Below are 12,153 nucleotides of genomic sequence, written 5' to 3' on the forward strand. Positions count from 1 at the left end.
CCTTCTTCAGAAGACACTAAAGGATAAGGATAAGGATATCAGGCTAGGTTAGGTTAACCCGGACGGCCCTCAACGGGGCCACGCATAGGCCGGTATAGCCCTTAGTTATCCGGTTAGGGGGGGGGGATATCTTTGAATATCATACAACTAAAGAAGCCACATCTAGAGAAAGTAGAATTCCCATGATATCATGATTTGAAATGCATTTTTCAAGGAAAATTCTTAAAGAAAAACCCCAAAACTTCCACATAGGCGCCACCCACGAGTACCTTCTTCCATTCCACTCGTAGCTCCCCCCCATCCAAACACCTTAAGACCTCTAAAATTTCTTTCTAATCTCTCCCGCTGTCTCCACCAAAAGTATGCGCACACCTTAGTGTGTTCGCCACTTCGTCTAATGCCTTAAGTTTGATGATCCATTTGCTTTCCTCTTTATTTCTGGTTTTAATAATACATTTTCCACTTTTAATTAAAGTTTTAGTTGTTGAACAATTTTTCGAGAAAAGTTTCGCCCAAAACAAAATGCAAAAAAAAAAACAGCAAAGAAGAAGAAAAAAAGGACGAAAAGGCGAATAGTTGGCTTCTGCTGTTGGCTCCGGCTGGGGCTTTTCCTCTGGCTCCTGGGGTCTGGGGTCTCTAGATCTCTGGGCGTCTGTCTGCTGTGGCACTTGTGTGTGTGTGCTTGTGCAATGTCATTAACAGGTGAAAGTTTTTCAGCCATAGCACACATCATTTTGCAGTCGAGGAAAAGCCACAACAACATGCAGTGGAAACACAATTACAATTGCGGTTCATTTGACAGTTTTCATTTAGTTTGAAACTCCTTCGCCAGAAAGGATCCACTCCTTGGCCTGACAGGCATCCCACGGACACGGATACCTGCCCCCCAAAAGCAGACGCAGGCTGTTGCATAATTAACAACGGCCAACAACAGTGTTAAGCAGTGCATCAGAGCCCCACCAAATGTTAACTGCCTCCCAAAAACGGCACAACAGAAGGAGTACTCAACGGAGCAAAAACTTGCGGCTGTAAATCAGCCCCAAAAAAAGAACAAAAGAACATGTTCGTTAAGAAATTTTTTCTTATTTCTGCCACACGCACAATGCAACCGGAGAGAAGTAGGGAGAGTGTGGCAATGGCGTGGCAGTGGCGGGGCAGTGGCTTGTTAAATGTGGAGTGGGGTTAACCAGAAGGTTATATGAATATATGAAGATGTTTCTCCTTTCACAGTTTTCCCTTGCCGCATAATAAGAAAGGTCTGGGCATGTAAGAAAGATCAGGTGGTTGGGGTATTCCATTATGGTCGATTGCCATTTAATAAGTGATTAATTTCATAAGAATTAAGTATCCTTTATGGGGAACAAGTTGTGCTGTAATTTAAGGGATTTAATGGGGGTTCTGTTCTACCAATATTTTCCTTCAACTTTGGAAGGGCAAATATACCCCTATATTTGGCAAAAAGACAATGCCCGGTACCTGCTGTGGACCTACTGGTGGAATGGGACTCTGCCTCTTGTGTGTACCCTACAACAGCCAGGGATTCCGGTCGATCAATCACTGCTTCGGACCCTATGCCTGCTGCTCCTGCTATGGGCCCTATGGGGGACACTGCTAGTCTGCTTAAAAGGCAAGTAGGATCCAACACCGATGACCTTGGATCAGAAGAAACTGCATTCTGGACAAAAGTGGAACCAAATTGGAAAGTGCCCAAAAATAAGGCCGTTCTCTAGCGAACATCTCTTGATCAAAATCTATAAGAAAGAAGACTGATGTTAATAAATTTTTTTATGCTATTTTTTTCCGCATAAAAGACAAATTTTTGAACGTGTTTCTCTGGCATTTTATGAAGATTTCCTTAAAGGTTTTTTTTTTTATTTTAGATGCAGTCCAAAATTGGTAATATACCCTTTTTATAGAGCAATAGAAGGCCCTTTCTTAGCCGTGGATTTTTCTATTAAAATTTAAGGCCCTTTAGTTCTCAGAAAAACCCATAAATGATCTTTTAAAGATTACCAAATAAACATACATTCTTTGTACATAAAATTACCGTTTTTCTCCGCCATTTTTGGGCATATAGTATTCCATTTCCTGGCGCTGAAGCATCTGCCACTCTCTCTCTCCGCCCTGGGGAGAAATTTCGCATCTTAATTGCCATAAAATATTTAAAACCTAACCCCTTTCGCTCCTACGCTCTATATAGTACCATATGCAATGGCATTTTATGATCTCTTCTGCCGCATATTCTTGGGTAATTTGATAGTTATGACGGCTCCCTCGAGGCCTCCACCAGCCATCAATAGAAGGGGGGGAGGTGGGGCCTGTGGAATTTTCGGGTACTCCTCTCACAGGCAATTCGCATGAATATTTAGTTGCGTAATGTGGGGCCACGCCCCACGAAACAGTTTAATTTGTGAAACAGGGTAAAAACACACACAAAAACACAACAAAAACAACAACAAAACAGAAACAAAAGAAAATGCTAATTTTATTGACATCCAAAACTCAAGAAGGCGACGCGGAAATTAAAGTCGCGCTTTCGGGGAGGGTGGTGCGAGGGGGGGGGGAGGGGCGGCGACCACGCCTAGTCATTAACACATTTGTGGAGAAGAAGTTCTCCCTGCACGCCCCTTGCTAATTAACACGTTTTGAATTGTGAATTTTGAAATGTGTTAAAGGCGTAACAATAAATGGGCAGAGGGGGCGGCGGCGGCGGTGGCGGCGGCGAAGGGCTTGCTGATGGAAGGCTGTCACTAGTGGGTGGGGGGGAGAGGGGTGGGGGTGCGTCACTGGTTAGGAATAACAAAATAATATGCAAAAAGGATTTGGTGTTAAGGATAACAAATTGAGGTGCTATTCGAAGGTAAAGAGAACCCAAGAGCGGAAATGCTCCAAGGGAATATTCAAATAGGGAAAATGTATAGAAAATTGGGAAGATTTTCAGGACAGCGAAGGAAAACCTGTAAAGGAAGCAACGATATAATTTTGGAATATATATTTTCCAGCCTATAATCTTTATTCCTTCTTATTCCATGACTTCTCTTATCCTTCTACCTTCCTGGCAAGAGTATCCCTACTGTCTCCTACTGTCTGCCCATCTTAGATTCCCCAACTTGTTTCTGTTTCTGTTTCGACCCCCAATCATCTGTTGGCTGGGCGCAACCTTGAAGGTGTCAAAATAACATACATATTTTGTGCGTTGGCTGGGCGGCCCCCTTCTGAGTAGCCTCTGGTGCTGGTGGGGGCGTGGCACTTGTTAGGCACAAAATGAAATTAAAACGCGCATAAATTATAGCCAACAGAAAACGTTGACGACGATGGTGAGGGTGATGATGGTTTTTTTGTCGGTGAGGGGCATAGAACAGTGGCAGACCTTGTTGAATATATTAAGACATTTTCAACATTTCATTTCGTTTCGTTTGGTTTTCTGTTTTCCGTTCATTTGTGTCTCTATATATCTGCCTCACTTTTATTTGTATTTCTCTTGCTGTTGCTGGTGGAGCTGCCTCAAAAAGTTTTCTTCATTATCAAGTACCTGGCAATCGAAGAGCTCCGAAGGCATGTCGGATTGCTGCTAAAGGAGAAAGTATTTGGGAACAATCTGTCGAAGTAGCGAGATGTTTGAACACCTGGCTCTCGTCTGCTGTAAAGGGAAGAAAATTGAGAAAAAGATTCCCTTGATTAAGGCTATATATCTCATTCATTGAACTATCTTTCATGTTTTAATTGGAAAAATGCCATCAAAAACAATGTTTCTCTTTCAAAAAGAACGCCTGGGTGCCATAGACTACATTTAATATTTACATTTAATAGAATTTTTATTAAAATATTAACATCTTATAAATCAAAATTTTGTGCTATTAGATAATTCATTAATTAATAACAATTAATTATTACAGAAAAAAAAGAAAAAATCTATGACTTTTGTTGTATAAATTCCTAAAAAATAAAGGAAGAAAAATCTTTGCTGAAATATGGTAAAAGCCTCTCTTTGGGCCTCACTGTGAGTAGTCCCCAAAAAAACCTGGGTATCTTATGGTCTTATCTCCTATGGCCAATCTATGACTTTTGGTCTATAAATTCCTAAAAAACAAAGAAGTATCTTTATTGAAACATTATAAAACCCTTTCTTTGCGACTCAGTTTGAGTAGTCCCCAAAAAGGGTATCTTATGGTCTTATCTCCCATGGCCCATAGCTTTCTTCCTTCCTTTTTTGTATAGCATACTTTTTGGGGCCGTGACACTGCTGCATAATTGCTCAATAGTGCGCCTCCCCCTACGCCGCGCTGGGGGGGGCGCTGGAGGCGCTGGAGGCGTCGGAGGTGGCATTTTGTTTAAGCAATTAAGTGCGAATTGGCGTGGGGGCGTGCGAGTAGGTGGCACAACTGGGCATGCCCCAGCGCTGATTTATGTGGCAGCCGCCCCGCACTCACGCACTCGTCCCCCCCTCACTCAACACATTCCCCCCCTATCTGTCTGTCTGTCCGTCTCTCTGTCGGTGTGTGCTCATGTCATTTCACATTTGATTAACTGAAGTTGCAGTTGTTGCAACTTGCAATTGTTGCTGCTGCTGTTGCATGCAGCTGCAGCCAAAAGTATTTCGCTACAATTTTAATTTCATCCGCACCTCAGGATCCTACAAACCCTGCCCCGCACCCTGCCGCTTAATTTGCCTGTGTGTGTGTGTGTGTGTGCCTGCCACGCGCGTTGCACGCATCTTACGTGCATCACATACCAAGCAGCTGCTGTCAGCGTCCTCCTCCCCCTCCTCCACCACGCGTAGTATGTGTCTGTAAATTAATTAAAAATGTTGAAACCGCCGCCGGTTTCGGCAGCTGCTTTTCCAGGCAACATTTTTCAGTTACCAAAAAATAAAACAGTGCAAAAAAAAAAATGCACCCCGCCACCAGAAAAGAACAACAAAAGCATGAGGCGGCGGCTAACTTTCGCACAATGGTCTGGAAAATGCTTGGAAAATGCATAGTGGCCTGAACAAAAGCGCTTATTAAGTTTGATATGTAAAAGCGGTAAAATACAGAGTTAATATTGGCAAAAAGGGTGCCGAATATTTGCTCAACGAACCCCTCCTTTAAGGCCACTCCATAAAATTTCTAGACATAAATTTAGTTTGTCCGTCGTGCAGATCCACGTAAATGGCTCTAAAAGTGTTGACATATTTTTATAGATATTTTTTTTACGCCGCAGCGCCCTCCTCCATGGAAAGTTCAAAGTGTTGTCGTATTGCTGCTGGCTTTTTATTTAAATCGAAAAAAGTTTCGCCCTCTCCCGCACACACTTGCCCCTCTCCAGGTAGCGAAAGTATTGAGGGGGGGGCAAGGCAGGTGTGGCAGGGGTTGGAAAGTTCGAGACAAGTCATGAGGAGTCGCTCTTCCACCTCTGGTACTCCACCGAGAAGTTGCTTCATGGCTTGGCATTGCCATGCAAATAAAAGATTGTCTACGGTGAGACTGTCAAGTACAGTGGGCACAGTCCTAAGGTGTACAGAACAAAATGGAATTTTAGTACAAAACTCAAGGTATATTTATAGCAAAAAATCAAAAAAATTCATTCTTTTTAATAGTTTTTATATTTTAGGCGAATTTTCAAAATTTTCCTTAAATTTCTACATTTTTTAAACAAAAAAATTACATATATTTTATGATACCACATGAAACAATGATATTCACCCCGAAAAATAATAATATATTTCGGGAAAAATACCCGAAATTAATTTAGGAATCCATAAATTTATCTTAATAGAGCATCTTCCATCGCTAACAAAACTCTGATGTGAATTTAAATGCTTAAAGACGCTTAAATAATTACCAAAATGCCATTCACACGCAAACGTTGACACATTCATGAATGAATTTATATGACTAAAGATTTCAGAAAAATAGTCCGGAATGGTAATCGATGACAAAATCTTTAGCCTGGAGGCAGGAAATCATCTTTTGCTTTTTCACAGTTGGAAATCAGCCGAAAAGCCGGCAGTCGGAAGACCTTTTTGAAGCTATTTTCCATCGCGAATAAAGCAGTCTACCCTTCATAGAAAAACGAGCAGTCACAGATTAAAGCTCCTATAAATAATTGAAAATCAGTTGATCTGTTCTCCTTATTGAATACCCACTGTGGACATCACTCTTCCAAAAAACATCCATGCTGAATGCTTTTATGACAACTCAATTTCGAAATACACTTTAGTTGGCCTCAGCCTCAGCCTCAACCATGACTACAGCCAGAGTCAGAGTCAGAGTCGAAGAGTTCCCTCCCCCCCCCTGTCCTCTGGTGTCTCTCTGATCTACAAGCAAAGTTGTTGGGGGACACACAAAACGCATAAATTTATGTCAAACATTTTGTGAGGCGTTCGTTCGTTGTCTGCCCCTTCTTGCCACCCTTCTGTGAGCGACACAAACAAATTTATTTGGACTTTTTAACAACTTTTGTGTACGACGACTATCTCCCTCTCTGTGTAAGGTGTTGGCACAACCTTTGGGTGCCCCTCTCAGCCACCTCACCTCTCCTCTCGTCACCGTCAGAGCTTGCCACATACAGTTTGCAAATATTTTTTATGTGCCACATGACACAGAGGGGGCGGGGTTCGTCAAGCTGGAAGGCAAGTCATAAACTACTCAGAAAAAGGCAAAAGGGGGAGTGAGTGCTTGCCACTTTTCCTGATTGCACGACATTTTTCTCATGCGCCTAAATATGTAGATAGTGGCATGCTCCATGTGCCCCATGTAACTCCTCTGAAATATCATAATTTTTTGGGGTGCAGAGCCCTGACCCAAACATTCTGTCTGCAGTAGTCAGGGCCAACTGTTGATTCTGGCCAGCAAATAAAAGGGATAGGATGCACTTTCAGCAGGCAAAAAGTGCACTCTGCCAACATGTTGCAAGAGGAGAGAGAGAGCAAGAGCGCGCGAGAGAGCGGAATGAAATGGAATTGGAACAGTGCCTGCACTCTCTCTCGGAGAGTTGGCCAGGATTGGAGCAAAAATGTTGGCCAAGACCGAGGCACCAAGCGAACGGCTTTCGGCTCTTCGTGAGTGTTTATGGCCATAAACAACAGAAGCCGTTCCACCAGGCATTCGTCAGATGACTGACCCCAAAAAAACAAAAAGGACATCATTAGAGTAAATAACGAATTTTTTCAAAATATAATCCGATTTTTTTTTTAAATAAATTATTTAAAAAATTAGTTTAATTTCATTTAAAGGTAAATGAAGATTTTTTTTTTAAAAATTTATTTTTCTAAGTATTAATTTGAATTATAATTGAATTTAATTTAAATGATTTAAATAAAAAACTTTTTAAAAATAAAATCTAATTTACTTTTAAAAATATATAATTTTAAATATTTTTTTGAAATGTAATTAAATTTAATTGAAATGCTTTAAATAAAAATTTCTTTTTAAATAAAATCAAATATATTTTTAAAAATATATAAAAGCTAAAATATATTCATTAGGTCTTTACGATGCCACTGTCAAAAAATCAGTAATTTCCAAGGGAATGTAATAAATAAAATATAATTTTAAAACTGTATTTATTGAGGCAGAAAGTCCAAGGCTGTTTTATAGTTTTAAGATTTTATTTCCAATTCAATAGCGTTACGCCTCTTGGTCTTAGCGATTCAGCAAAACGTGACCCCATGAACCAGTTCTACAAATGTATTTTATTAATTATTAATTGATTAATTTAGTGTAATTCAAATATTTTGACATTTGTTTACTGAGAATTTAGCTGACTTTTTTTCAAATCATATACCGAAAAACCGAACTTATAAAGGCTTCGGATGATTGAATCTGTTTATAATATTTTTTGTATGAATGTGTGTGTGCCGGGGATCGGAAATTATGATTAGACTTCTAGTGAAGATGGCACCGGCAAAGATTCGCCGCAGGCAATCAATCAAGATCTTCGGTGCTGGCGCCAGTGTAGATGGGCTCCTCCTCGGCATCGTCAGCAGCAGCTGGGGCAGCGGCTGTAGAAGCAGTTATAGCATCAGCTGAGGCACCGGCTGAAGTATCAGCTGTATCAGCAGTTGTATCAGCAGTTGCGGCAGCGGCTGTAGCACCAGCTGTATCAGCAGTTGCGGCAGCGGTTGTAGCCTCAGCTGAGGCAGCGGCAGCGACTGTAGCATCAGCTGAGGCAGCGGCTGAAGCATCAGCTGTAGCAGCAGTTGTGGCAGCGGCTGTAGCCTGAGCTGCAGCAGTAGTTGTAGCAGCAGCGTCTTTTCCAGCGGCCCCGTCTGCATTTTTTTGGAGCCATAGACCCGAGGCCAAGCAACGTCGATGATGATGATGGGCCACATCCGATGGCATTGCGTCGAAGAGCCTCATCAACAGCTCTCTGTCGCCAGTCCTGAAGCCGGCCTGCACCTCTTCGGGCAGGGATTCATAGACCTCATGTGGGTCCAGCCCGCCGGGACCCAAGCGGGTCTGGTGCACATCTTGCATCTTCGCGTTGGCCTCCTGAATCTTTTCCTGTGCTACAACTTGGACGCGTTCCTTGAACTCCTTGACATCGGTCTCGAAGTGATGGAGGTACTCGGGCAAGCATAGCTGGGTCCTTGAAAAGAACGAGCTGACACAGGCCCGCGGATCCACACCCAGGCGCTCGCCCAGTTCGAGGATGTACTGCATGCAGACGCACTGATGGGCCACATGAGCCACCTGCTCGTGCTTCTTCTCCAACTCCAGGTCGATGCACCAATTCGTCAGAAAGCAGCACGTCTCCTCGCAGACCAACTGCTGGTGCTCTTCAAGAAAGCGCCTGGAGTCCTCGTATTTGCGCAGCATTCCGTATTGTTTGCACAGCTCCTCGTTCTCCTTGACGAACTCCTGGAACTCCTCCAAGGAAAGCTCCTCGTCTGGCTTGCGACCGGCACTCTTATTGATCCCGATCTTCTTGTAGAAAGACTTGCAGATTTTGTCCACTTCCAATTCCTTTTTCTCCTTCAGCATCATGTCGTGTTCCAAGCGATCAAGTTCTTTGCCCTCCTTCTCGACTTTTTCCAGCTGCTTCTTGAGGGCGACTTTATCGCCATCTTTTGCGCTGATGCGCTCCTTGATATCCACGAGGCGAGCCTCGTGGATCTTTCGTTTCTCTTTAATGTCCTCCTCGCCCCTGACCAATTCCTCCAGGCGCTCCACCCATGCCTGCTGATGCCAGAGGAACAGGGCCTCGCTATTAATTTTCGGCTCCACGTCGTCCTCAGCATCCGAAATATCAAAGTCTTTCCACTTGCTGTAGTCCACCATTTTAATGCTTTTTTTCCACGTAAAAGTTCGAAAAATCTTTTTTCTTATTCTGCCCACGTCAAAGCTAGCAATCGAAAAGAAAAGGTAAAATTTAGTGCAATTTTACGTAACAAGCATCGATTGTCTGATTATTGCCATTTTGTGGTGCGATAGCCCCTATCGGTCAGTATGGCAGCCCCATTGTGACCATTATCGGCCCATACGGCATCCCTAGTGGATTTTACAGCCGCACTAAAAAAAAAAGTTTCGTGCGCGGCTGATCAGAGCCTCATAGCCCCATGTATTTTCGGGCCCTGAACAAGGATTCAAGGTTAGATTTGCTCAATCACGTGGGTATTATTTTCTAACCTCAAAAAAATTCAAAATTTATTTAAAAAATTCATCGAAATTGCTGGAAAATCGTCACTTGGCGGTTTTTAGGGTCGCTGTTTACGAATTTGATGTCAGTTTTCTGTCAGTTTCGATTTGGATCCAGTTCTTTTCTCTTCAAAAGATCTATTTAAACGAGTAACATGTATGTAGATGTAGATGTAGATGTAGCAAGGTCGGGGAGTTAATTGACCTTCTTGGATCCGTAATTTTTTGATTTTTTTAAAACCTAAAAACCTCCAAGTGACGAGCTTCAAGCAGATCCGATTTATTTTTCAAATAAATTTGCACCATGTTTCCGACATATGGATTTTTTTAGGTTAGAAATGCGCCGTATGGCAGCTCTAAAACCGAAAATACGGCCACGCAGAAATAAACATATAAATCATTTAACTAATATTTTGACTTGGGGTTATTTTGGGGCCCTGAACACGAGTTCAAGGTAAGATTTGCTCCATAACGTCGGGTTTTGTTTTCTAACCTTAAAAAAATTAAAAACTTTATTTGAAAACTTCATCGAAATTGCTGGAAACTCGTCACTCGGGGGTTTTTGCGGTCGCTGTTTACGAATTTGATGTCAGTTTTCTTGTTTGGAGATGTATCGAGCTCTTTTCTCCTTTAAAGATCTATTTAAAGAAGAAACATGTAGATGTACATCGATGTAGATGTAGCAAGGTCGGGGAGTTATTCGTTTTAAGAGAATCCGGCCTTATTGAATCCGTCATATTGAATTTTGGAATTCGTAATTATTCGTAAGTATTGGCCCGAAAACCCCCAAGCAAATCCAAAGAATTTTTCAAATAATAATTTCGAACATATTTTTTATATTTATATTTTTTAAGGTTAGAAATAGGCCGTATGGCAACTCTTGCAAAAAGGCCAAATATACGGCCACGCAGAAAAAAAACATATAAAGCATTTAACTAATTTTTTGACTTGGGAAGAATTACTTGTTTTTATTAGACATAGATATTGTTATTAAAAATTAATTATGGCTTAGAGACAACTATTTTGAATACAAATTCCATCAAAAAAACTCCTTTTTCTGAATATTAATAAAAATATTGCAAAATCCAAGAAAATTTCCACAAATTGGTAGTAAAAATCCCTACAAGAATTCCTCTTGAACCTAGTCCTACGACAACTTGTTAAATCTTTCTCTTGCCACGGTCTGGAAACCCTAACCTACCACAAAAGTTCAACAACTTGCCACATGGGGCGCTCGCTCTCTCCCAACTCAAGACTCGCTCTCACTCTCTCTCTCCCTTGGCAACATGTTGCCAGCGGCCACTCTCTGCGCAGTCGCCCCAACAAGAACCCGAGGGCCTTCTGCTGGGGGGATCCACGAGGACTCTGGCCTTCGTCTGGACACTCGCACACGAGACTCGCCGAAGCACATCATCGGGGATCCGAGCTTCGTGGATGGCATGCCGCGCTTCGTTCTTCTGAAATTGCATTTAGTTGGTAAGAAGCAATCTGCGGCAACGGGCGGCAAAAGCGGAAAACCGAACGAAACGAGTCCCGAACCGAACGAAGAGAAGACAAGAATTTTTAGCGTGGAAAACCCGTGTGAAAGCCGAAACGTGTACGTGTGTGTGTGTGTGTGTGCAACGGCAGGCGCCGCAGTGGAAATTGCGGACAGGAAACCGCGTTTCGTTTACATGTGCGTTTGTAATTATGCAAATTGCTGGGTGGCACGGACTGAGACCTACAGCCAGAGCCACGGCCAGAGCCAGAGCCAGACCCAGAGCCACAGCCTAGGCCTCTTTCGACAAATGGCACTCAAGTGCAACTGTTGCACGGTCTCCCTCTCTCGTTCGCTGGGATATTTGTGACCTTGCCCTGCCCCCCACCCCCTGCCCCCCCCCACACGTTTCTAACATCCTTCCACTCCAGGACGTATGCTATGCCGCATGCATATTCATGCCGCCGTCGCCACCAAACACTGGCCATAGAAACTGGGGCAAACTCTCGCCTGCTGCAACACAAAGCCAAAGCCAACACACAGCTACAGTGACAAACAATTTCTGCTCAATTTAAAGCATCCCCAAACCCGAAAAGCCAGGACCCAAAAGCAAAATGCTGTGCTCCACTTACCTTCTCTATGGCTCCTCCATGGCACGGTGCCAGGAGGCGGAACCGGCACCTCTTCGCCTTTCCTGTCGCATTCGCTCATCTGTCAAATCCTTATAATTTCCTTACTTTTTTTGTTGCCTTTTCTTTTCTACGGTTTTGGTTCTGGTTCGGTGTATCTTTCTGCTGGTGTGTGTGTGTTGCTTTTCGCCAACTTGTTGTCCTTGCGCCCCGGCATCCAAGTCAGTGCCAAAGTCAGTGACAGAAAAAAAAACCCCCAGAAAACCAGACCAAGGAGCCAACCTCTAGCCTCTCTAGGTTTTCCCTCTACGGTTTCCCACCAGCAACAGTCGCAGGACTCGACTCTGCTCTGCGCAAATAAAATGCAAATAAATTATTTTTATTATTCCACTGTGACAGCTGATTTTCGGTCTTTCTTATGGGACCC

The 12,153-nt window shown here is 42.9% G+C and overlaps 2 protein-coding genes across 7 annotated transcripts in view; one reads left to right on the plus strand and one right to left on the minus strand.

Moving 5' to 3' along the window:
* Nucleotides 1-7,660: 7,660 nt before the first annotated feature.
* Nucleotides 7,661-9,365, minus strand: LOC6902845 (hsp90 co-chaperone Cdc37-like). The gene has a single exon (XM_033380364.1). It carries the CDS (start codon nucleotides 9,261-9,263, stop codon nucleotides 7,908-7,910), a length of 1,356 nt encoding a protein of 451 aa, XP_033236255.1. The 5' UTR covers nucleotides 9,264-9,365; the 3' UTR covers nucleotides 7,661-7,907.
* A 1,695-nt stretch (nucleotides 9,366-11,060) lies between these two features.
* The window catches only part of fred (friend of echinoid), a 123,133-nt gene continuing 122,040 nt past the window's right edge, over nucleotides 11,061-12,153 (plus strand). For 3 of the 6 annotated variants that reach the window (XM_015180375.2, XM_015180376.2, XM_033379949.1), the window contains exon 1: nucleotides 11,061-11,295. The gene's annotated coding sequence lies outside the window, so the exon portion shown is untranslated. The remainder of the gene's footprint in view (nucleotides 11,296-12,153) is intronic. The other 3 variants (XR_004469162.1, XR_004469163.1, XM_015180377.2) reach the window with 1 other exon arrangement.

This window comes from Drosophila pseudoobscura, chromosome 4, assembly GCF_009870125.1.
Source record: "Drosophila pseudoobscura strain MV-25-SWS-2005 chromosome 4, UCI_Dpse_MV25, whole genome shotgun sequence".
Lineage (NCBI taxonomy): Eukaryota > Metazoa > Arthropoda > Insecta > Diptera > Drosophilidae > Drosophila > Drosophila pseudoobscura.

Bases quoted from the DNA above. Each gene is read 5' to 3' on its own strand.
- LOC6902845 (XM_033380364.1), bottom strand. From the start codon at position 9,263: ATGGTGGACTACAGCAAGTGGAAAGACTTTGATATTTCGGATGCTGAG.